At 38.7% G+C, this 26,548-nt stretch overlaps 1 protein-coding gene across 2 annotated transcripts in view; it reads left to right on the forward strand.

The window, feature by feature from the left end:
- Positions 1-1,114: 1,114 nt before the first annotated feature.
- Positions 1,115-26,548, forward strand: part of LOC115781175 (proline-rich protein 5-like) — a 57,717-nt gene continuing 32,283 nt past the window's right edge. For both annotated transcript variants that reach the window (XM_030730672.1, XM_030730673.1), the window contains exons 1-2: positions 1,115-1,367; positions 17,943-18,076. In XM_030730672.1, coding sequence (XP_030586532.1) covers positions 17,958-18,076 — 119 coding nt within the window. In that variant the 5' untranslated portion in view covers positions 1,115-1,367; positions 17,943-17,957. The remainder of the gene's footprint in view (positions 1,368-17,942; positions 18,077-26,548) is intronic.

Raw genomic sequence — 26,548 nt, forward strand, 5'->3', positions numbered from 1 at the left:
TTGCTGCCTGCAACATCCTTCAGCATGACCGGTTTGGCAGTGGGTCAGCAATGGCGTGGGGTGGCACTTCTTTGGAGGGCCGCACAGCCCTCCATGTGCTCGCCAGAGGTAGCATGACTGCCATTAGGTACCGAGATGAGATCCTCAGACCCATTGTGAGACCATATGCTGGTGTGGTTGGCCCTGGGTTCCTCCTGATGCAGGACAAGGCTAGACCTCATGTGGCCGGAGTGTGTCAGCAGTTCCTGCAAGATGAAGGCATTGAAGCTATGGACTGGCCCGCCCGTTCCCCAGACCTGAATCCGATTGAGCACATCTGGGACATCATGTCTCGCTCCATCCACCAACGTCACTTGCACCACAGACTGTCCAGGAGTTGGCGGATGCTTTAGTTCAGGTCTGGGAGGAGATCCCTCAGGAGACCATCCGCCACCTCATCAGGAGTATTGTAGGGAGGTCATACAGGCACGTGGAGGCCACACACAATACTGAGCCTCATTTTGACTTGTTTTAAGGACATTACATCAAAGTTGGATCAGCCTGTAGTGTGTTTTTCTACATTAATTTTGTGTGTGACTCCAAATCCAGGCCTCCATTGGTTAATAAATTTGATTTCCATTGATGATATTTGTGTGATTTTGTTGTCAGCACATTCAACTTTGTACAGAACAAAGTATTCAATGAGAATATTTCATTCATTCAGATCTAGGATGTGTTATTTGAGTGTTCCCTTTATTTTTTTGAGCAGTGTATTTTCATGTATAAATCACAGAATCAGACATAAAAGTCTCCTGAGACATAGGCTACAATACATAAAACATGAAAGTTTTACTATAATTTTGTATTTCTTTTCCATATGTGAAAGTGTGTGGTCAGTCTAGGAATGTTCAAGCTCAGTATTGGTTAACTTTGAATTATATATCTTTGCATATCTGGTCTATGCCGGGTGTATTAAAACCTCGTTTTTCTCAAAATAAATTTCAAATGTAAAAAGGTTGTATTTCACCACGAAGCTCCATGTCTAACAAAATGGCTTTTATTTTGAAGGTCATAAATGGCAGTATCGGCAGCTCGGCTGCAGCCGGGACTGCAGCCTGTTGAGTGGAGGCAGCGGGAGGAGGCAGTTGTTCTCACTTTCAGTTAGCAGAGAACCTGTGTCTGAGTTCAGTTTCTCAGTTTGAGTACTTTAGTGGAGGAAGTCTTTGTTAGAGCGGAAACTCAAGCGATGCGCACACAGAGCTGCTGCTGATAACGAGAAGAGGCGCTCCGCTTTCAGATGCACGTTTTATTGAGTTGTCTCCAAACCGCGGCTGTGTTTATTATCAGCGGGGCAGCAAGAGCACAAGAAGCGAAGCGAGTTCGCAGAGGTGAGTACCACGAGGCTTATATCCTGTCAAGATGCGCACACAGCTAAACGAGGACTGCCGGGAAACTTTGTAGCGGTTTTTCACACATTTAATTTCCCCTCGAGTTGAAATTCAGTCAAAAGTAACTGATGAAGAAGAGATCATTTAAAATAGAATTCAAAACTTTTTGAGGTCAAATAAACAGAGAAGTGGAGAGTGCAGGTACCTGCTGTCAGTGAAATGACCCACAAAAGTTCATCTAAATGGGTATGCAAGCACAGAAGGGTGGACGAGCTCTTCACACGTAGTTACATATAAGTCTGTGGATGATGGGCAGGTGTCGTAGGTCTTTATACCGGTGGTTTCCAACTCGCGGATAAAATATAAGATTGATGACTACACCACAAAACACACAGTGTTTGTAATGTGCTTTTGGAACGGAAGTTTTTATTTATTTGTTATTGCCATTTTTGTGCTGTGATGGTTTTAAACCATTCTTGACACCAGCTGTTTTTGTCAGTGTTTGGAAGGTTTAGTATGACTAGAACCGAAAACGCTGAAACTGAAGCGAAATGGACCCTTTATCCTGTTTTAAACTGCTGTATCATAATAGAGCATGAAGTGGATGAATTTAATTCTTTTACACCGTTAATCTGCAGCCATATTTTGAGAGCCCTGGTTGTTGGTGTTTTTCGCTGTATAAAATGTTATAATAAATCTACCAGTAATACTTTGTTCTATCCTGAAGACAAAAACATTTACTAACTTTGGTAAAAACAAACAAACAAACAAACAAACAAAGGCTGTAAAAGCTGTAGGACACAAAGGCAGATTACTGAAATGATTAAATGATAATCAAACTTAATGCAGATTAGATTTTTTAAAATGAATTATTTGATTCGCTAATTGTTGCAGTTCTAGATAGACTGTGAAATTATTTCGATTTAGATAGGTTTTCTAATTGACTTCTGGGGAGATAAATATCTGGGGATCCACCTGAAAGACCTGAAATTTGTCTGGGATAATAGTTCACAGTTTGCAGATGCCAAGCAAGTGACTACTGTCTTAGATTGCAGCCAGTATTGTTTAAGACCATGTAACTTCAAAGTAAAAGAAAATAATCTGTAGAAATGGTAATCACATATTCAAAATGGCCAAAGGTGAATCTTCATTTATGGGGCAAGGATCTCCAGAGGCAGAGTCGTGTGCCTGGCGTGATCGTGCGGTGGTAGTCTGTAGGTAGTATACAGAGCTTTGTAGACCTCATCTACATGTTGTAGCCCTGTACAGCGGGAAGTTTCAAAAAATATTAGAACAGGTCAAATACTAATTGTAAAGTTGGTGATTTGACTGCCTGGCTCTTCCACATTGAACAATGAACAATGTGGAAGAACACCATTGTATTGGTTGAAAACCCCTCTCCATAAGCTCTCCATAGGCAAGTGGACACAACTGTGGCAAAGATCAGTCTGCAGCCCTTACCTCCTCAGACCTGAAGCATACTCTGGACTCTCTGCAGAGTTCAGCTACAGTTCCCCCGCTTCTCTGCCCAGCCAGCAACCCACCCACTTCTCCATGTTATTTGATATTGTTAATTCTTTGGGGTCAAAATGATGTCCTCAGTGGTTATAGGTACAAGTGGTTGTAATTTTTTTCTTTTTATTCCACACTCCCAAAAATTCACTGTATGATGAATCAACCCATTTTTAGGAAAATTCAAGAAATATGAAATGATGGGGTTTTTAACCCTTTGCTGACGATACAGGAATTTTGATGGGAAAAGATTAATCTTCTGCCTGCATAATCTTTTGTGGTAGGAGATGTCAGAAAATTAATATTACAGTACAATATATAACTATAAAAGTGCACAATTGTATACGTTTAGGTGGTGACCAAAGCGGTTAATTAAACAGTTGCATGCTATTTAAAATGCCAAGGAGTCAAAATAACTCACTTGGCTGTTCATAATATGGTATTTAAGATATGTATCATATAAATAAATGCATTTCTACGAGGCATATTACAATAAAAGCTTACCCTTATTTGCAAAGGAATATGTTTAAAAAACCCATTATTCAGTGGGGAGAACATCAGGTGGGTACGTGTATACTTACTGTTCTTCTCACAGAGTATCATGTGCTCATTTGTCCTCTTGAAAAAGTGTGAAATCACTAAAGCCCAGTTGAATGGATCAGGCCAGCTTCATAATATGGTTGCAGGAATTCCCTCAAGTTGAACCTACAGAGGCTGCAATGTCATGGCTATAGAAAGTGGAACATGCAGCTCACTTACATGCTGAAGTTAAAGTTCATATCACACATAAACACCATACTTACTACTCTGAAATGTTCATAAGAGAGGCACATAATCAAGAGGAACGCAGGAAAATGAATAACTCCCATCTGCAGCAATGACATCAATAGTTGGACAACCCTACTCAGTACTGTTGGGTTATAATTTTTAAGGTCTCGCAGATTTCCCTCTGGCCAAGATGATGTGAATTCTTTATAAAACTCAAACCAGAAATTTCCAAAAATAAATCACTGGAGAAGAGCAGAATTCACTGCAGGCTATTTATTAAAAATACAGGTTCAACAAAAAACAAAAAAACCTTCCCCAGGCGTGTATGCCGTTGCTCATGCAGGCTAAGAACAAAGTCAACAGAAAAGGACAAAGACATGAACACAGTCATTAACAAAGATAAAACAAAGACACAAATGCAGAAAAAGGGAAAAAAAGAAAGAAAAGAGAGAGACAGCGGCAGAGACGGAAGAAAAGAGCGACCAGAGCTTCCAATAACCAGCTCCTCCCCTTTCTTTGAGCCCTGTCAATTGCATACCTTTGTTCCCTTTTGAAATGTGATCATCAAACTGCAGAACCTTCTGGCAACTCACCAAGCTACTTTGAAATGCTCGTGGGCCACAGCATACACAGGGTACAGGCCTCTCTCTGTGACAGGTGTGACAGGGCTAATCAATAATGTTGTCACTGCCACTTTCAAACATAACCCTCGTAATTAAATGTATAGCCCCCATAATACTTTGTATTATCCCAATGAGCAATCTATTGAGTCACATTTCAAAAGGTGTACATGCATAAAGTGAGATATAGTTTAATATAAAATATGATCACCAGCCCTAAACTACTACCTTAAATATACAGTGTATATATGAGTACTAATAATAAATGAATACTATAAATTAATACTATAGCTACTAGTACCAACAGTAAAAAAAAAAAAAAAATCTCCAACAGTACTTTATGTTTTTCTTAAGTGCCTTGCTGAATGGCATTGGTGATCATAATCCTCCAAGATGCCCTCTCTCACACACAGTGCAGCCGATCATTTGGTGTTTTCTTCATCCAGTCTTTTATTTCATCAATGATGGATTTGCACCTTCTGCCTCTGCTTCTTTTCCCTTCGATATTTTGAGATATAACATCATAGTCCAGTCCTTATCTTCTCATACTGTGTCCAAAGACTCTTGCTTGTCTTTATCTGATGTGATCTTTTGGTGTTTTCTCTTTTTAAAATTTCTTCATTAGTCAGTCTTTTGGTGTTGATATTCTCATCCTCCTCCTGATGAACCACATCTTAGCTGAACAGAGAGTGTTTGCAGTTTCATTGTTTATTGTCCATGCTTCTCTTCCATATGTGAGGCTGGTGTAATGTATGCATCTAAAATCTTTGCCAGGTCAGAGAAAGCTTATTGTTATTGCAATCCAAATCTTGATTTTATGCAACAATCTTCGATCATTGCTCACAGTGCTACCCAAAATTTTGAACTTGTTGACTTGTTGTAGAGTGGGACTCTTCAGCCTGTTACATGTTGGATTGCCTTTAGTTTTGGAGATGGTTATTGTCTCAGTGTTCTTGACCTACACGAATAGTCTCACTTCCTCACTCTTCTTCATTTACAGTGTTGATTATTTCAACACTGTTGATTATTTACAGTGTTGTTTTCTTCAAAATGATTACATTATTAATGATTGATTGATGACTGCTGAAATAATTACCTGCATACCTCAGGTTTTTAATGAGGCTCCCACCAAGATGCTTGGCATCTCTTCAGTCTTGTGCATGATGTACTCACTGTACAGTGAAAATAGGCCAGGTGATAGCAAACACCGTGTTGTAGAACTTTGTTCCCAGTACAATTCTTCATAATTCTGAGGTCTTTTCCATTGATGTTCAGAGCTAATAATAACTCAATTGCTCTTTCTGCAAGGATCCTCAATATGTAGATAGTGTTTGTTGTTCTTTTGCCTTCCATGAATCCACATTGTTCTTCTGCTATTTCAAGTTAATCTTCTCCCTTACTCTCATCATGATTGTTCTGAGTAGCAGGTTTGTTTTTTGATTCATGAGGCTGATGGCACAGTGTTGTCCACATTCTGTTGTTCAAGGTTTCTTTGGGAGTACAGTAAATATTGACCTTTTCATGTCTTTAGGAAGATTATATATTTTGTTCAGTGGTTTGGTGATGATTTAAATTCCAGATTTTTAAAGAGCTTCAAGGATTTCTACAACAATTTCATCAGTCCCACTTGTTCTGCTGCCTTTCATCTGCATGCTTTACTTCCTCCTTCAAGATTTTGCTACCCACATAATCGTATTCCAATTCAAAGTCCTTCTTCCTTCAAATCCCATAGGGATGGGTGATATAGCCTAAAAATTACATCACAATACATCAAGAAAATTGGTGATAACAATATTTCTGTCAATATAGAGAAAAAAAACTGTTTTATTGATGCTTCCAGCTTGCAGACAACAGTCTTTATAAAGTGTATAAATAAGGGGCATTTTCCATCTTTCGTTTCCAGTGAGCTACTGTGATTGATGATACATTTCCTAAGTTGAAGTTAGGAATCGGGAGATTCAGGAGAAACTGGAATCTCCTGAAACAAGGTACAGCCACATTAATTCAATTCAATTCAATTCAATTTTATTTATTTAGCGCCAAATCACAACAAACAGTCACCTCAAGGCGCTTTGTATAGCACAATAGTGATACAACATTATATTCAGTGACACTGTATAAGTCAAATGTAAACACAAAAATAGGCTTAGCTGTCTTCTCCTGGAAAATTTTAGCTTGCCATTCCCAAACCATTTCTGATATGTGTCATTGTCCTGTTGGAACACCCAGTTGTGTCCAGGATTTACCCCTCTAGCTGTTGATTTGAGGTGAAGTTGAAGAATTTGGAGTTAGTCGTCCTTCATTATTTGATCCACTCTGTGCAGTGTACCAGTATCACTGGCAACAAAACAGCCCCACAGATGACAGTTGGTACAGTGTTCTTAGGTTTGAAAGCCTCACCTTTACTCCTCCAAACATACCTGTTGTTATTGGGGTTAAATAGCTTAATCTTTGTCTTGACTGACCATAAAACTTTTCTCTGGAAGACATTTGGCTTGTCCATGTGGGCAGCTGCAAATGTCAGTTGAGCTTAAAGGTGTTAATTTTGGAGGATGGGATTCTTTCTTGGTTAACACCCTCTCAGTCCATGGTGATGTAAAACTCACTTCAGTGACACTGGTGTTCCCACAGTTTCCAGTGTATCGCAGGCTTGAGCCTTGAGGGTTTCAGGGTTGTTACTGTCACCTGAGGATGACAGTTTGGTTTCCAGACATTGACAAAGTGGTGACACATCCAAATAACCACTTACATGCTACTTACTCTACTTACATGTAGTTGTCTAAACTGATGATCTTGGAATCTGCAGTTGTTTAGAAATAGCTTGTATAGATCTCAGATCTGCAATGAGTTTCTTGAACTTTCCCATTGGTCAGTCCAATCCATATCATTTTTAGAATAGAATTTGACCCATCACACATGTAGCACATTTCACATGGCACCCAAGGAGCAATTGGGGTTGAGGGCCCACAGAACCCATTCTCAGAATCCAATCCAGTTTTTTCCAATCCCATTTTTCCATGCCAGTCCAAGGATTCAACTCAGCTTCCTCTCTGTCCTCTCGGTCACAAACCCTGCTTCATAACTGCTAGGCCACCACTCCCTGTCAACTTAAAAGACATTGTATAGGCTACAGCACCACTGCCTGTATGTATAATTCTGACCCTGTGTGGATTAAAGAAAATCCAAAAATAAATTCAAACTTGTGCATCCCATTCTTATTTTTAAAAGTAATTAAACATGTATGCTGTAAAACCCTTCCATTTTTGAAAACAAATAGTTCAAAGAAATCATTAACAGCCCCAATTTCTATGACATTCATGATGAGTGTATGTAAACTTCTGACCACAACTGTAAATATGTGTCCTCTGAAATTGGTAAATTGGGACCTCAAGTCAGTTGAAAGGGGCTTTTTTTGTTGATGTGGTTATGTTCTGGGAGCAAGCATGCTATTTCTTTCTCTCTGTCTCTCAGGATTTGTAATTGCATTAGTCTGAGTACTTTCTCATGACAGGGCTTCTGTTATAGGATTAGTTCACATGCTAACAAACCAGCACTTGCACTTGAACACACAAGCACAAGAAATCTTCCTGTTATTCTTTCACTGTAGGTCAACAGAAAAACAAGTATCATCATATTTTCAAGATTTTGCCATGACTTTGTGTTTGTTCTCGTAACAAACAGCTTGTTAGCTTTGCATAGCATGTCTCTAAATATATCAAAATCAAATGGTTGCTGTATTTTCTTCTGGATTATGTTTATTGGTTTCACAAATATATTTGTGATTGAAATGTATCTGCCATTCTGCCATTTATTTTCTAGATTTCCTGCTATCAGTCTTTTTCTATCAGTCATACTTTAGTTGGAGTGGAATTCCTTATTCTGGTAAACCAATACATAGGTCACAAGCTTCTAATTTGGTAACACTGTGAAAGGGTCAGCTTTAACCAAATCCATGATCTTTACTTAGAGATAACCCAGTAATTTTAGTTCCTTAACCTAACAAACAGCAAATAGGTGGAGATGTTCTGTGTGCATGTGTGTATGTATGCATAATAATTGGTGCACTTCATTCTTTGGTGGATACCAAGATGTTGGGGATTGAATAGAAACGATGTGCATGTAGTGGCAGTGGTGACAGCCTGTCATGTTACCCACTTGGCCACAGCTATCTTGAGGCAAATACACACAGCTTGCTGTGTTAGCTGGCTTACACCCCAAATTACAGGGATGGAGGCATATATATCTTTTATCCTGTAGCATTGTCCCCACCACTTGCAGTTGCCACTTTTTTTGCTATTTAACCTTGTTGAAAGCCTTCCCAGAAAAGTTGAAGCTGTTATAGCTGCAAATGGTGGGCAGATGTAATATTAAACCCTATGGATAAAGAATGGGATGCCACTCAAGTTCATAAGCGTGTGAAAGTGTGTGAGCTAATGCTTTTGGCAATACAGTATATTGCATGTTTGACGATATAGAACATCTTTCCTTGAGGATTTCTAAGTTCTATTGTATGCCGAAATGTCTTGATACCAACCAGGTCTACAGATCAGCAATTATGGTAGCATTTTTTGTTCTTCTGATGATGCAGGTTAAACTCAACATCATGGACTAATAAGATGTAGCAGTGGGGGAGCATCTGATGGAAGGCAGGGTGAAGTAGGGGTGGGTTGACCTTTCGGTTGATTTTGGTGTGTACCAGATGGATTGTCATGGTGACGGTTACGCACATGGTGACGCCTAACAGACTTCTTCCTGAGTGAATAATATCATCAAATATAGATGCTCTTTGATTTTGATTGTGGGTAACACATGTTTAGAGACATTCAGCGAAGCTCAAATTGTGCTGAACAGCTTTTAATTCTGTGTGTGTGTGTGTGTGTGTGTGTGTGTGTGTGTGTGTGTGTGTGTGTGTGTGTGTGTGTGTGTGTGTGTGTGTGTGTTAATGCCAGCCAATCCTTTTAACACCACATGTGGTGAACGGTGCACAGATGGTCTCATTCTCACACACAACCTGTAGTCCCTGACACAGAGTCTTTTTGAAGCATTTTGCATGGGGATTCACTCTCCTATATGTACATATCTGGATGATAAGCGGTTCTCTTGGGTTGTTCTTTTAATCAAACATATCTTAAACATTTAGTTTAGAATTTCAAGTAGATGGATAGCATATATCTTTAGTGATTCCTAATTGTAATATTCTTTCATTGTGTTGCTCAGTTTAATTTAGAAAATTCATGTTCTCTTTCTGTACAAGTTTTAGTTCAATAGTGGATTTCACACTACTCCTGTAAATACTTCCAAAAATCCTCTTTATCTGTCATATTGGAAACTTCTTTGAACAGATTATATGGCATGAATGTACCTTCCCTAAATATACTCTCTAACCTCTTATGCTAACCCACTTAGTCAAACCTTCACCAAAAGTATACTGAAGGAAACCCCACTCTACGCTATCGAATGCCTTATGGGCATCCAGTGAAAGAGCAGTTATTGGTTTGTTCTTATCCCTATTTGACCATATGAGGTGCAACAGTCTCCTTAAAAGTATCTGATGATGTTCTTCCCTTCACAAAGCCCACCTGGTCTGGGTGTATCAGGCATGGCAATAATTTTTCCAGTATAAGGTCAAGATTTTTGCTAATGTCTTACAGTCCACATTAATTAAACTGCCTGGGTCCATCGGATCTTTGTCTTTTTTAAAAAATTAATGAGATCAAAGCCTCAATAAATGTTTCTGGCATCCTTTCTTCATAAACTTTAATTAATATGGGGGCCAATCTATCTACAAACCTCTTATAGTATTCTCATGGAAATCCATCTAATCTGGGTGATTTTCTTCCTTTCATTAATAATACAGCCTGCTTATCCTCCTCAACTGTTATAGGACTATCCAAATAAATTCGTCTGTCCTCAGTAATTTTTGGCAACTTAAGCTTAGAGAAGAAATCATCACGCTTATTTGTATCCTGCTCCACCTTTGACTTATAAAGTTTACTTAAAAAATTTAAGAAAACGTTATTAATATCTCCAGTACTAGTTCTAAGTACCCCATTCTCATCCTTAATAGCCAGTATTGTATAATTAGCCTCTTTCTGTTTTAATTGTCCTGCCAAGAGTTTCCCAACTTTTTTTCCACTCTCATAAAAGCTGCTCTTCATTCTAAATAGGACATACTGTACTTTTTTTTATTATAGATCTCATTTATCTGTAACCTTGTATCAGAAATCTGTTTTAAAATTGCCTCATTATAGCCTTCTGAAAGCTTCTTCTCCAGTTCCTTGAGCTCCATTAATGCCACAGGTCATATAGTGCAGTCTGAGACATTCTCTACCAGGTTATTGCTGTGATTTATGATTATACAACTAGAATCCTTTTCTCTAGGGTTTATTAGCCTCCAGATGTCTATCAAGCTTAAGTCTTCCATCAGTTGTTTAATAGCCAGCCTATCTTTGGGCATGTTTTTGTAAATTGTGGTTTTGTCTAATACTCCATCAAGGACCTGGTTAAATTCTCCTGCCATAATAATATGACCATCTGCAATTTCCCCTACCATTCTATTTATATTATGGAAAAAGCCTGCGTCCTCTATGTTGGGAGTATAACTATTACATAAATTCACCTTAATTCCATTAATTTTAGCTTCCAAACAGATGATTCTATCTTCTGCATCTTTTTGTTCCTTTATCTTAACAAAAATAACCTTTTTGTGTACCAAAATTGCCACACCATGTTTTTTACTTGAATAGGAACTGTGAAATACCTGCCCTACCCAGTCTAAAAGCTAATTGTGCCTGCTGGGATTTTAACCCTTTAACGTTCCGCGGCCCGATCAAGGGCCGTCGCGCAGAATTCTTAAATATACAGTCAAATTTCTCCGTCCCTATGTTGTCAAAACACACATACGAAACATTAAAAGAAAGCCACGGTTCTCCTCTTTCTAACCATGTATGCCATTGCCATGTACAAAAATCACAGCATATACAGCGCAGGGTATTGTAAGCTGATAGCCGAAACTAGTAATTTGACTTTCCTACCTTCGACCGCTCGTCTGGACTCCAAATCTTCATAATTCTCCACAAATTTGGCATCATTCTGTCCGTAACAGTCCAGTGAATATAATCCAATACATCCATGAGGTCAAAAACACGAGTCGTATCCACAAGGGCACCAAAAACAGAGCCTAAACTTTTCTTGAAAAAACGTAAACACTGTTTGTTGCCTCCTGTTAGCTGTATAGCTGCCGATAGAGCCTCCATTTTGCTCCAAATCGGAAGTTCCGGGTCTTAGGCTTTGATTGACACCTAACTTGACCAACTGGGACACTGTGACGGCTGTCTGTAGCAAGGAATAGCCAATGAGTGTCACAGACTAGCACAAGCTCCTGCCCACATTCTGATGACAACAGATCCAACCTATCAGCTCACAGAATAAAAATAACGCTACAGACGCTTAGCCAATGAAATTCTGAACACGTGGATGTATAGTTTGAGGGGTCTATGTTCTTTCTGTAAAACAGAGCATCCTTCGAATGACAGATTTGTGGTTTCAGGATTTCTGTGCGCTCATGTATAAAAGATGTTTTATGTGTGCTATTGCTGTTTTGATGGGTTTTTTTTGTTCAAAACATTGCCAAAACACAAAGAAAAGATTATAAAAGGCTATAGTGCCATGAAAAAACTCCAGTCAAGTGTGTACCATGCCTTTGTAAACCGTGATGACTGACACAGAGAAAAGAACATGTAAAATAATAATGTGCCATGAGTATGTAAATAGTTTTATTTAATATTTTATTTTAAATATAGTATGTATATAGTATATATAGTAATATTTGTGTGTTTATTAAAATGTTTGTTGACTATAGCACTGGTTTGGACTACTGTTTATAATGCACACGTTTAGTGTACTCTTTATTGCTTTTTATGATAAAATATGAATTTCTAAAACAGGGAGAGTGGCTTTGGCTCTATATTCTAATTCCTCTAAGTGTAAGCTTTCATTAGAGCCCTCATTGATGTCTGTAGGATGAAGCATTCAGAAGTTATTGCATATTTCAGGGTTGTCCAAGTGTCTCCAAAAATGTCACTCTGAAAAACGCACAACCCATACCTTATGGAATATGCTGTAAAATGCTCAATTTTACAGCTATTGCTTTCAAATTTGAAATGGGAATAGCCAAGACCTTATTCTTTGCAATCATGATGTGTTTTAAGTCCATAAGTACCAAATTCAACTGTCTAATCTCTTGTTTTTTTTGTTTTTTAATCTAGGCGAGAAAAAAATCTTCAAATTTGTCTGTTCAAAAGAGAATAACTTTCTGATAGTTACACTTAGAGGAAATCTTACTTTTGTATTAAAAAATATAGAATGTTACCTTTCCAAAATGCCCAAGCTTTTTCACATAGTCCCAAGGGTTTAGGAACAGCTTTAACTTAAAAATTTGAGTAAATTCTTAGGCGTTTTTGACACAAAACCCCCGGAATGTTAAAGGGTTAAATAGGTTAAACATTTCTTTAACTTAATAATATTTAGAAGACCATTTACATTCCAGGAAATAATTCTTATGCAAATAGCCATTTAAATATACCTCTCTGATTAAGCTCCACTAACATGGAAAAAAAGAAACCAAACTGTGCCACAATAATAATTTCGATAAAATAAGACAGCGCAAAATAAATAAAACTTCTCAAAATAAAATTTCCTCCTATTGAACACAGAACCATGAGAAACCTGTAAACCCACCCAGCTCCAGGTGACATCCTATCACGCTACCACGCTGGAATTCACTGAGCTCCTGAGAGCGAGCCATTCTTTCACAAATGTTTGTAGAAACAGTCTGTATACCTAGGTGCTTGGTTTTATACAACTGTGGTCATGGAAGTGAGTGGAACACCTGAATGCAATGATTTGGATGTGTGAGTGAATAATTCTGGCAAAATAGTGTAATTCCTCCAGTGCTATCTTGAACGTCATGTGCCATTAGAGTCCAGAGCAGTTACCTGAACTCTGCTCTCACAGAGGTCAATTATCTTCTTAACAGTGTTACATCCTCTCTGCATACGACTCTGGATACTCTGTCGCCTCTGGAAAAAGAAAGCCTCAAATCAGAAGTGCTTGACTACCTGATATAACTTACAAATGTGCACCTTAAAGTAGATACAATGGTATGCAAAAGTTTGGGCACCACTGATAATTTTCACGATTTTCCTTTATAAATCATTGGTTGTTCAGATCAGCAATTTCAGTTAAATCTATCATATAGCAGATGAACACAGTGATATTTGAGAAGTGAAATGAAGTTTGTAGGATTTACAGAAAGTGTGCAATAATTATTTAAACAAAATTAGGCAGGTGCATAAGTTTGGACACCCTTGTCGTTTTATTGATTTGAATACCTTTAGCACTAATAATTGGAACACAGAATTTGTTTTGTAAGCTCATTGACCCTTGACCTACATACACAGGTGAATCCAATTATGAGAAAGGGTTAAAGGTGGCCAATGTGTTTCTCCTCTTTGCATCTTCTCTGAAGAGTGGCAACATTGGAGCTTCAAAACAACTCTCAAATGAGCTGAAAACAAAGATTGTTCAACATTGTGGTTTTGGGAAGGATACAAAAAAGCTCTCTCAGAGATTTCAGCTGTCAGTTTCCACTGTGAAGAACATAGTGAGGAAATGGAAGACCACAGGCACAGTTCTAGTTCAGGTCCGAAGTGGCAGGCCAAGAAAGTCAAGTCAGTCAAGAAAGTCAGTCAAGCCATAGAGCAGCTCCAAAGACCTACAACATCATCTTGCTGCAGATGGTATCACTGTGCATCGTTCAACTATTCAGTGCACTTTGCACAAGGAGAGGCTGTATGGGAGAGTAACGCAGAAGAAGCCTTTTCTGCGCACACGCCACAAACAGAGTTGCTGAGGTCTGCTAAAGCACATTTGGACAAGCCAGCTTCATTTTGGAATAAGGTGCTGTGGACTGATGAAACTAAAATTAAGTTATTTGGGCATAACAAGGGGCGGTATGCATGGTAGAAAAAGAACACAGCATTCCAAGACAAACACTTGGTACCCACAGTAACATTTGGTGGTGGTTCCATCATGCTGTGGGGCTGTGGGGCCAGTGCAGGTACTGGGAATCTTGTTAAAGTTGAGGGTCGCATGGATTCCAGTCAATATCAGCAGATGCTTGAGAACAATGTTCAAGAATCAGTGACAAAGTTGAAGTTGCACCGGGGCTGGATACTTCAACAAGACAACGACCCTAAACACTGCTCAAAATCTACTAAGACATTCATGCAGAGGAACAAGTACAACGTTCTGGAACGGCCATCTCAGTCCCAGACCTGAAAATTATTGAAAATCTGTGGTGTGATTTTAAAGCAGGCTGTCCGTGCTCGGAAACCATCAAACCTGACTGAACTGGAGATGTTTTGGAAAGAAGAATGGTCCAAAATACCTTCAACCAGAATCCAGACTCTCACTGGAAGCTATAGGAAGCATTTAGAGGCTGTTATTTCTGCAAAAGGAGGATCTACTAAATATTGATGTCATTTTCCTGTTGGGGTGCGCAAACTTATGTACCTGCCTAATTTTGTTTAAATAATTATTGCACACTTTCTGTAAATCCTATGAACTTCATTTCACTTCTCAAATATCACTGTGTTCATCTGCTATATGATAGATTTAACTGAAACTGCTGATCCGAACAACCAATGATATATAAAGGAAAATCATGGAAATTATCAGGGGTGCCCAAACTTTTGCATACCACTGTAACTAGCAAAGCCACCTGTGCATACAAAGCCCATTCATATAACACCAGCGTCATGTCAGTGATCTGCTTCCTGGTCTCAAGCCTGTATGGTTACGCTTTGGGGGTTTAATAAATTTGGCCAGATTTCTAGAAATGAGAGCGGCTCCATCCAAAGTGGGATGGATGCTGTCTCTCTTAACAAGAACAGGTTTTCCCCATAAAGTTTTATAAGTATCTGTAAAGCCCACATCATTTTTGGACACCACTCAGACAGCCATTAATTTAAGGAGAACATGAGACTTAACATGTCAGTCCTGGTCCAGTTGGGGAGAAGCCCTGAGAAAACTACAGAGTTCAACATTGTTTTTGTCAAAGTTACACATGGATTCAATATGAACCTTAATGACTTGATGAAACCGGGTGTCATTGCTGATGTGAATAATTATGCTAACGTGAATTATTACTATACAGAGCCATTTAAAACTGCTTCTTCCTGCCATTGTTTGTACAGACAATTGGCATATAGCAGATACATGGGGATTCACAGTATCATGTTACTTTAGACCTCTAACCTCCTCATCAAGGTCAAATAAGGTGAAACTTTCATAAAAATAGCCTTAAAACTATGCTTGAAATTCTGCTGCCTTTGTTTGTATTAGCAACATTTAATAAATGGTACTGGTGTATTTCTAAATGTCACATTATAGTTTGCGTCTCATTTGACCTTTGATCTCATTTTTACATTTCACATCTGCCTTTTTTCAAGTTGACCCCAAAATGCTGTGTTACCTTCTATCTTGAAAGAAAATATTGTCAAGAGAAAGAGAAGCTGCCTAGTTAAAAAGAAGTTAGAAATATACTATTATATAATAAGCTCAAGCTATGCATGTCTAGTTATATACAAATCAGCACCTATTATCCATGATCTATTCCTACATTATGTTCTGTAATCAAAGTAAACATCTCTCATGTTACCCTTATCTGTCTTTTACTGCACTACAAACTTCTTAAAGTACATTTAAAAGAACAAAGAAAACAAAATGAATATATGTAAAATACTGCCCAGAGAGTTAGCTGCCTCTGTGGAGGCTTGCCCACTTGGAGTGCTGCTTGTTTGTCATGTAAAAATGAGGGAACAGGCCTCACCTGGCTTGTTAGTCTTTTTTTTTTAATTTCTTTTGAGCCTCTGAAAATGGGAGACTATATTTAAAAATTGATATGAGTTATTTGCCAGTATATTAGTATCTGCATTTATAATGGGTGATAAATGAAAATGTAAAAAGAGTGTTCCTGTTTCATAATTTGTTTCAGAACGCAATCTGCAACATCACTATGAGCATGGCTTTTACAGTTTTGATAGAAAAAGTGGGTTTGTGTTTATTGTTCCCCCTTTTTTTACTCATTAACCTGCAGTATAAGTAAATAGTTGTACACTAACATGAAGACCATGGAACCAGCCATGAATGGTAATAATGATTTATAGGCACGTATTAAAGGCCAAAAAAGAAGCACTTGGAGTCGTAGCACAGGAAATTGATAAGTACAGCAGTGTGGAAAGTTGTAATGTTGCCAACCAAAAATTATTACATCTGATGAAATAAAGTCTGTGTGGTTTCTGGAAAGTGAAGTACCTGGAGATATGCACTGTATAGAGATGGGCTGATCTTGTGGGTTAGCGTTGTTACACAGGAAGCTGTGGGTTGACAGAAGCCTGTGTGTCTGTGTTTCTGAAAAAATCAGATGCAGCTGAAGCTGCTTTGCTGCATCAGCTATATATAGGAAGTTAAAGCAGCCCAGAGCAGGGGCATATTCCTCATATGTAACTTAAAAGAATCAAGATCAACATGGTAATACAAGATCAGAATATCCTGATTAGGCTAATCTAGTTTGTTCATACATCATATAATAAGTTTCTGACTTGCAGAACCTCAGAGAGATGTTGGGTTCTTACTGTGCTCCTCAGGCTGTGCCACCTTTCCCCATTCTTCCTCCTTGGCACTTTTTGCTAGCAAACTCACAGTGCAATCTTTCAGTTTTCTAAATATTATATGTATTACTGTGCAACTCAATGACAGTACTATGTACTGCTCACCTTTGAATATACTATTCAGGGTTGAGACCAGGACGCAGAGTTGCAGTGTTACAATGTCCAACTTAAAGCATATAACCATAAGCTGGAGAGGTCTTGAATGATTAGGCCCCAATCTTGTCTAAAATACCTCATAGTACCACATTAAAGCACTTTGCTCTCAGACTGCTGGCTGACTTTGTAGAGTATGGAAGAGCAGAATGGGAGGCAGAGCCTTCAGCTTTCAGGCCCCTCTTCTGTGTAACCAGCTCCCAGTTTAGATTTGGCAGAGAGACACTATATTTTTAAGATTAGGCTTAAAACTTTCCGTTTGTGATCATTATAGTTAGTGCTGGATCAGGTGACTCTGAAACATCCCTTAATTATTCCACAATCAGTCTAGGCTGCTGGGGGCTTCCCGTGATGCACTGAGTGTTGCTTCTTCACTCACCTCTTTTCACTCTTTGTGTTTATACACCACTCTGCATTTACTCTTTAGTTATTATTAATCTGGCTCTCTCCCACAGTGTGTCTTCTGTCCTGTCTCCCTGCCCTCACCCCTCAGCCAGTCATGTCAGATTGCTGCCCCTCCCTGAGCCTGGTTTTGCTGGAGGTTTCATTCTGTTAAAAATAAAATTGATTAGAATTGAAGGTTTTTATACCGGAAATAAGTAATGAGGAAATGAACACTGGCATATTTTATCAGACACTTTGCTGTCTCAGTATCATATTTCTGACACCAGAAAATTATAGATTTATAAACAAATTAGTCAGTTTCCATGCAGCACATGCTGAAGCTGCATAGAGAATTCTTTGTCCTTATATGCTGATTTTTCAGCTGTGTTTTCCTCTCTCTACAGCAGCCAGCTTGTATAATGGGATCTTTCCGGCGTCCCAGACCACGGTTTATGAGCTCTCCAGTTCTGTCAGACCTTGCCCGGTTCCACGCCAGCACACCTGCTCTACAGATCTCCAACATCACTGTGTGGAACAGGTGAGCTGCATGCAAACAAAATCCCACAGCAGGTTAGCTTGATTTGTGTGATCCGCATTGGGTTTGCATTTAAAGTAAAAGTAAGGCGGAAGTCACTGCAATCTGAAAGGAAAACCTGTCCAGTCAGTGTTTTGAAGTTGCGTATAATCAGTATCAGTGTATAATCAGTGTATATTCAAGACCTGTGGTAAGTTTGAAGTATTTCTTGTATATTGTAATTTGGTATTTTTTTAAGTCCCTTTTCCTTCAGCAAATTTTATCTTCTTTCTTTACTCCCAGTTAGTAGTTTATGACAGAGGACTTGTCCTGACCTGTTACACTTCAGATTTTTAAACAGGCAAATGCTAAAAACAATCCCACAGTTTCCACATAGCCTAACAAGTCAGACTGAAATACAGAATACAAAAATTTTTACTTAGAGTAATACATCATGAGTTCATCAGCATAAATGCCAGATGTTATCAGTGCTAGACTGTGTGACTCTATAATCCCAAAACAAAATGTGCAGATATTATCTTACTTTTATCCTACTTTTAGCACTGTGTGTATTTTGTCATGGGTATAAACATTAGCTTAAAAAGAAAATATGCTAAGAGAAGAAGAGGTTATGTTGAAGGTTTCAAAGGTCAGAAATCTCAAATAACTGCCTTCATATCTGACCAGCATCTTATTTTAATTATTCTTTCTGTTTTGTTCATTTCCAAAATAATTATCATAAAATATGTGTGTTGACCATTTACCTGAAACCTTTGTTACTCATAATGTTTACGGCTAAATTTTATAGAGCACTTTGAGTGCTCAAGTAGAATAGAAGCACACTACATACTTTACTCTTCAAAAATGTGCAACACAATATTCATATGTCTATCCGGTCGTCTGTCCCTGAGGTTTTACCTTTTTGGTCTATAGACTCCAAAACCACAAGAAGTTGAGCCATGAAATTTGGAATATGTGTTCTTTAAACCTCAGTTCAATTCAATTTTATTTATATAGCACCAATCACAGCAAACATTCGCCCTAAAGCGACTTTGAAGATGTGTAGTCCTGTTTAGTACCCTTTGTACACTTTGGCTGTATTTATCTGAATTGGAGAGCAAACTCGGAGCATTTCAGGCTGCTAATTCTATGATAATATATGTTAATGATATGCAGCCTCTTTCTCATGCCTCATTGGCTTAGCCTAATCATGTGATCATATTGTGCTGTGTGATTGACTATACCTACTTGACCATTATTGACTGAAATGGAGAAAGTGGGGATTCCCCATATCTAGCAACTGACTTCAATCACTGAACAGCTGGCAATAACTAGACAGTGAGAAATGGTAAATGGACTAGTTCCTATATAGTGTTCTACTCTAGCTGAGCGCTCAAAGCGCTTTAAACTGGGTAATCCCATATTTCTAGGTAAACAGCCAATCTATTAGTATATTAGTTCTAGGCTGCACCCTTATTGATTAGCCTGTGATGCCAACTTATGATTGGCTCAGCATTGTTTATTATGCTGGTCAAGGATGACTCATGGTCATAAAAGTACAGACAATGACTCATCATTGAGTACTATTAAAGCCATGCCTACCGCTCAGCAATATTACTCGAATGTAAAATACATGTTGCGTTATGTTTAGTACATGGTTGCCTTCTGATTATAGTGCTGTTATGTATAATGCATTGATATCAGCAGATTAAGAAGTAAGTGTGCATTAAGTCAATTCAGTTTCAATTCAATTCAATTTTATTTGTATAGTGCCAAACCACAACAAACAGTTGCCTCAAGGCAAGCTCAGGGAGCTTTTAGGACAGCCTGATAATAATGAATTACAATAGTCCACCCTAGAAGTAATAAATGCATGAATTAGCTTTTCAGCATCACTCTGAGAAAGGATGTTTCTAATTTTAGAAATATTGCGCAAATGCAAAAAAGCGGTCCTACGTATTTGTTTAATATGTGCATTGAAGGACATATCCTGGTCAAAAATGACTCCAAGATTTCTCACAGTGTTACTGGAGGCCAAAGTAATGCCATCCAGAGTAAGTATCTGGTTTGACACCATGTTTCTAAGAGTTGTGGGGCCGAGTACAAGAACTTCAGTTTTATCTGAATTTAGAAGCAGGAAATTAGAGGTCATCCAGTCCTTAATGTCTTTAAGACATTCCTGCAGTTTAACTAATTGATGTGTATCATCTGGCTTCATTGATAGGTAAAGCTGAGTATCATCTGCATAACAATGAAAATTGATGCAATGCTTTCTAATAATACTGCCTAAGGGAAGCATGTATAATGTAAATAAAATTGGTCCTAGCACAGAACCTTGTGGAACTCCATAATTAACCTTAGTGTGTGAAGAAGACTCCCCATTTACATGAACAAATTGGAGTCTATGAGATAAATATGATTCAAACCACTGCAGTGCAGTACCTTTAATACCTATAGTATGCTCTAATCTCTGTAATAAAATGTTATGGTCAACAGTATCAAAGCTGCACTGAGGTCCAACAGGACAAGAACAGAGATGAGTCCACTGTCAGAGGCTGTAAGAAGATCATTTGTAACCTTCACTAATGCTGTTTCTGTACTGTGATGAATTCTGAAACCTGACTGAAACTCTTCAAATAAACCGTTCCTCTGCAGATGATCAGTTAGCTGTTTTACAACTACTCTTTCAAGAATCTTTGAGAGAAAAGGAAGGTTGGAGATTGGCCTATAATTAGCTAAGACAGCTGGGTCAGTGATGGCTTTTTAAGTAGTGGTTTAATTGCAGCCTCCTTGAAGGTCTGTGGTACATAGCCAACTAATAAAGACTGATTGATCATTTTTAAGATTGAAGCATCAATAATTGGAAAGACTTCTTTGAACAGTCTAGTAGGAATGGGATCTAATAAACATGTTGCTGGTTTGGAGGAAGTAACTATTGAAGTTAACTCTGAAAGATCAACTGGAGCAAAAGAGTCTAAACAAATACCAGCAGTGCTGAAAGCAGCCGAACATGAAGATAAATCTTTGAGATGGTTATGAATAATTTTTTCTCTAATGTCTAAAATTTTATTTGTAAAAAAATCCATGAAGTCACTACTAGTTAAAGTGAAAGGAATACTCGGCTCTACAGAGCTCTGACTCTTTGTCAGCCTGGCTACAGTGCTGAAAAGAAACCTGGGGTTGTTCTTATTTTCTTCAATTAATGATGAGTAGTAAGATGTCCTAGCTTTACGGAGGGCTTTTTTATAGAGCAACAAACTCTTTTTCCAGGCTAAATGAGCATCTTCTAATTTAGTGAGACGCCATTCCCTCTCCAGCTTACGGGTTATCTGCTTTAAGCTGTGCGTTTGTGAATTATACCACGGAGTCAGGCACTTCTGATTTGAAGCTTTCCTTTTCAGAGGAGCCACAGTATCCAAAGTTATACGCAGTGAGGATGTAAACCCTATTGACGAGATAATCGACCTCACTGGGAGCAGAGTTTAGGTAGCTGCTCTGCACTGTGTTGGCACTGAAGAGCATAACAATGAAGGAATTAGATCCTTAAACTTAGTTACAGCACTTTCACAAAGACTTCTACTGTAATAAAACTTATTCCCCACTGCTGTGTAATCCATTAAAGTAAATGTAAATGTTACTAAGAAATGATCAGACAGGAGGGGGCTTTCAGGGAATACTGTTAAGTCTTCAGTTCTATGCCATATGTTAGGACAAGATCCAGAGTATGATTAAAGTGGTGGGTGGGCTCCTTTACATTTTGAGAGAAGCCAATTGAATCTAACAATAGATTAAATGCAGTGTTGAGGCTGTCATTCTCAGCATCTACATGGATGTTAAAATCACCCACTATAATTATTTTATCTGAACTGAGCACTAAATCAGATAAAAAGTCTGAGAAATCAGACAGAAACTCTGAGTAAGGACCAGGTGGTGCAGTTGATTGAAGCTGTATTATTTATCATTTTTGAATTTTTATGCTTAAATAGCTTTTTGCTGATTTTAGCTTTGGTTTTTGGTGGTCTGGAGCAGGCACCGACTCTATGAGGATGGGGTTTTCGGGGGAGATGGCAGGAGGAGAGAAGCTGCAGAGAGGCGTGTGTAAGACTGCAACTCTGCTTCCTGTCTCAACCCTGGTAGTCAGGTTTTAGGGTTAATAAATTTGGCCAGATTTCTAGAAATGAGAGCTGCTCCATCCAAAGTGGGATGGATGCCGTCTCTCCTAACAAGACCAGGTTTTCTCCAGAAACTTTGCCAATTATCTATGAAGCCCACGTCATTTTTTGGACACCACTCAGACAGCCAGCGATTCAAGGAGAACATGCGGCTAAACATGTCGCTCCTGGTCTGATTGGGGAGGGGAAAAACTACAGAGTCCGACATCGTTTTTGCAAAGTTACACACTGAGTCAATATTAATTTTAGTGACCTCCGATTGGCGTAACCGGGTGTCATTACTGCCGACGTGAATAACGATCTTACCAAATCTACGATTAGCCTTAGCCAGCAGTTTCAAATTTCCATGAATGTCGCCTGCTCTGGCCCCTGGAAGACATTTGACTATGGTCGCCGGTTGTCTCTAGCTTCACGTTTCTAAAACAGAGTCGCCAATAACCAGAGTTTGTTCCTCGGCGGGTGTGTCGCCGAGTGGAGAAAAACGGTTAGAGACGTGAACAGGTTGGTGGTGTACCCGGGGCTTCTGCTTAGGACTACGCTTCCTCCTCACCGTCACCCAGCCGGCCTGTTTCCCTGCTGCTCGGGATCTGCTGGGGGGAGCTAACGGCGGCTAAGCTACCATGGTCCGCACCCGCTACAGGGGCCTGGCTAGATACAGGATTTTCCGGGGTGCGGAGCCGAGTCTCCAATTCAGAAAGCCTGGCCTCCAGAGCTACAAACAGACTACATTTATTACAAGTACCGTTACTGCTAAAGGAGGCCGAGGAGTAACTAAACATGTGACACCCAGAGCAGGAAAGTGCAGCAGAGACAGGAGAAGAAGCCATGCTGGTAGTGAGTCGGCTAAGGACTAAGCTACTAGCTGAGCTAAGCTAGCGAATTTCTAAAAACAAATAAAGTGAATAATGTGAATACAGGTGATTCAGCAAAGAGTTTGCTATTTAAAGTAGGTGAAGATTACACTAAAATATGTTATTATCCAGATAAATCGAGTTATACAGATATAACAGCTAACAGACAGCAAAACACCACTGTGCTCCGAAACAGGAACAGGAAGTGATACAATACCGCAGTGAGAGCCAACACCCAACACATTATGTATTAATAATGCTGTACATATCAGTATAATATCATCTGAATGCCTTATGAGTATGCATTATATCTGACTTATTATTATAGATTATGTAAATAGGAAGAAATTATCTAGTATATACACATGTACAAGAGTGCTGTATGTACTTTCTCTAATTTGTTTACTATGGAATTTTTTTGTGTGTCTGTTCTAGGATGTGGTTATCAAAACGTATTTGTAGAAATATTGAAGATAATCACAGAGCATCAATCTCTTACAGAATGCTTAAACTTGTTTTCATTAAATGAGTTTTGTTAATATTAAAAACATATTCTAGGGCAGGACCTTCAAATGAGGGAAAAATAGGTAATAAAATGTCTGCTGAAGAGTTTTCTATTTTCCTGACTTCTAAATTAATTTTATATTTTCAATAATCATGGGAGGATATCTCCATTGGTGATGGGTCTTCTTCCTTTAATAAATTAAATTGTTTTGCATATACTCAGGTTATCTTTACCTAATATATAAAAAATTGTTTGATTATCTGTAAGTGTGACAAATATGCAAAAAATAAAATTAAAAAAAAATCAGGAAGGGAGCAAATACTTTTTCACAGCACTGTATGGCCGACTCTACAGTACTCTTTGCATATAATTTCTTCCTGGTTAGAATCACGTGCCCTAAATCCAAAGTATTTACAAACAGCAGATGATCTGCTTAAAGAGACAAGCTCTTCACCTTCTGCTGTGCCAGACATTTGAATTGTGTTGTATGCCTGTGTTTTAATGTAGTGTTACTCATTCAGACCATGCAGGGAACAAATGGTAACTGGCACCTGCATGCACGTGATATAATTTGCTTTTGCTTTATATTCTACTGGCAGAGCACACATTTTCAATATTACTTTTCATTTTCATTTGATAGTGGGATGCCAAAATTGTGATTTGATCACAAACTTGCCCAACTTAGACCTAGGGCCAATGACATATTATTTATAATAATGTAAGACCTGGTAAGGACCAGGTAAATTTGTTTATTACGTCCTGATACATAAAAACCCTAGAATTGAAGGAGGATGTACTTTCTTTGTCATTTCACTGTATTGGACAAAGGATGTTGAATTATGGAAATGACAGGACGGAGGAAAAGCGAAAGACCGCAGAGAAGATATATTTATGTAATGAAGGAGGACATGCAGAGGGTTGGAGTGACAGGAGAGGATGCCAGGGATAGGGTGAGATGGAGGCAGAGGATTCGTTGTGGCAACCCCTAAAGGAAGCAGCCAGAAGAAGTAGGAGGAGGAGAAGTCCCAGCTGAAAATTCTTTATCCTGCGACTCAGTTTGTCAGGGATTTTGGATTATTTCATTTCCGGCAGGAGAAGCTCACACCTCTGAATCTTTGGCCTGTTTCCTGCACACCACAGCTCAGAGCAGGATGTTTAATAGGAAACAGAGGCAGCAGCAGGGTCATATCCTGTCAACCAGCTCAGCCACATGCAAGGACACTTCAAAATAAATGCAAGTGACCAGAGGAAAAAAGAAACAGTCTTAGCTAGTGGCATTAAATTTTTCAATTAAATTCATTTAAATTTTATTTATATAGTGCCAAATCACAACAGTCACCTCAAGGAGCTTTATATTCTAAGAGAAAGACCCTACAATGATGACAGAGAAAACCCAACAATCAAAACGACCCCCTGTGAGTAAGCACAGTAGCTACAGTGGGAAGGAAAAACTCCCTTTTAACAGGAATAAGCCTCTGGCAGAACCAGGCTCAGGGAGGGGCAGTCATCTGCTGGGACTAGTTGAGGGTGAGGTGAGTGATGAAGAAACACTCAGTGCATTATGGGAACCCCCAGCAGCCTAAGAAGCATAACTAAAGGAGAGTTCAGGCTCACCTGATCCAGCTCTAACTATAAGCTTGAGCAAAAAGGAACGTTTTAAGCCTAATCTTAAAAATAGAGAGGGTGTCTGTCTCTTGAATCCAAGCTGGGAGCTGGTTCCACAGAAGAGGGGCCTGAAAGCTGAAGGCTCTGCCTCCCATTCTACTCTTAGGAACTCTTAAGAACCACAAGTAAGCCAGCAGTCTGAGAGCAAAGTGCTCTGTTGGGGTGATATGGTACAATGAGGTCTTTAATATAGATGGGCCTGATTATTTAAGGCCCTTATATGTTAGAAGAAGGAAGTTGGAGTTGTCTTTCCATCTATATGCATATATGTCCAATTCTCATGAATAAAATATCTTTTCAACAGCAAAGATTTACCCTTGAATTCACTGATCAACTGATTAGTATTTGTTGGACAGCGAGTCACTGATCTCATAAAACACATCCTTGACATTAACTCAAAGAATTCTTAGACTCATTTTAACAAAACTTCACAGAAAACCAAAAGGTCAACGGTCAACTTCACTTTGTACAAAGAAGTATTATGTTGAAGGAGTATTATGGTCGAGAAAAAAGTTGAAATACTATTTTGAGATTAAAGTCGTAATTTGAAGTCAAACAACTGCCACGGCTGCTACACCCTCTACAAAATGCCTCGGGTAGATGAAACAACTTCATCAGCTGTCTTGTTGTGTCTTGTGATTCTACATATCCCCTCTGTACTGCACAAAGGTGCAACCATCGATATCCTTGCATCTGTCCATTGCCAGTTTGTGTGTTTTTTCCTTCTGAGCAGATGCAGCTTTCTGCACCATCTCTTTAATGTCCTCACACTTATCATACCTATCACAACATGGTGTTTATGTACTAAAATAGAAATCATTTCCTTATTACTAAAACTGATTCTAAAGTACAGTTTCACTAACACATCTACATATGACAGTTTGGAGAGGGTATAGCAGACGTGGCGTGGCAGTTGTTTGACTTGAAACGACAACTTTAATCTCCACATTTTGACTTTTTTATCTTATTCTCAAAATGCACAATTTAATTTTTTTTCTCAGTGTGGCCCTAATTACTCCTTCATAACTCTGTCATTATAACGTTCTGTAAAAACTTCTCTGGCAATTCTTCAACACCTTAAATCAGAAACAGTAGGAGAATATTGTCACTATATTACACATTGAGTCAAATACTAATCTTAGGTGTTTACCTATTAACATCCACTAGCTCGGAGTTGAACCACTTTTAGGGGTAGGGCTAAGTAGCATTTTAGCCACACGGTGAACATAGATTTAGACAAAGAACTGACACAGACTGAGGACTTAAATACAGACACAGGATAACATGAGGATCAGAACCAGGT

Source organism: Archocentrus centrarchus, chromosome 6 (assembly GCF_007364275.1).
Source record: "Archocentrus centrarchus isolate MPI-CPG fArcCen1 chromosome 6, fArcCen1, whole genome shotgun sequence".
NCBI classification, from domain to species: Eukaryota; Metazoa; Chordata; class Actinopteri; order Cichliformes; family Cichlidae; genus Archocentrus; species Archocentrus centrarchus.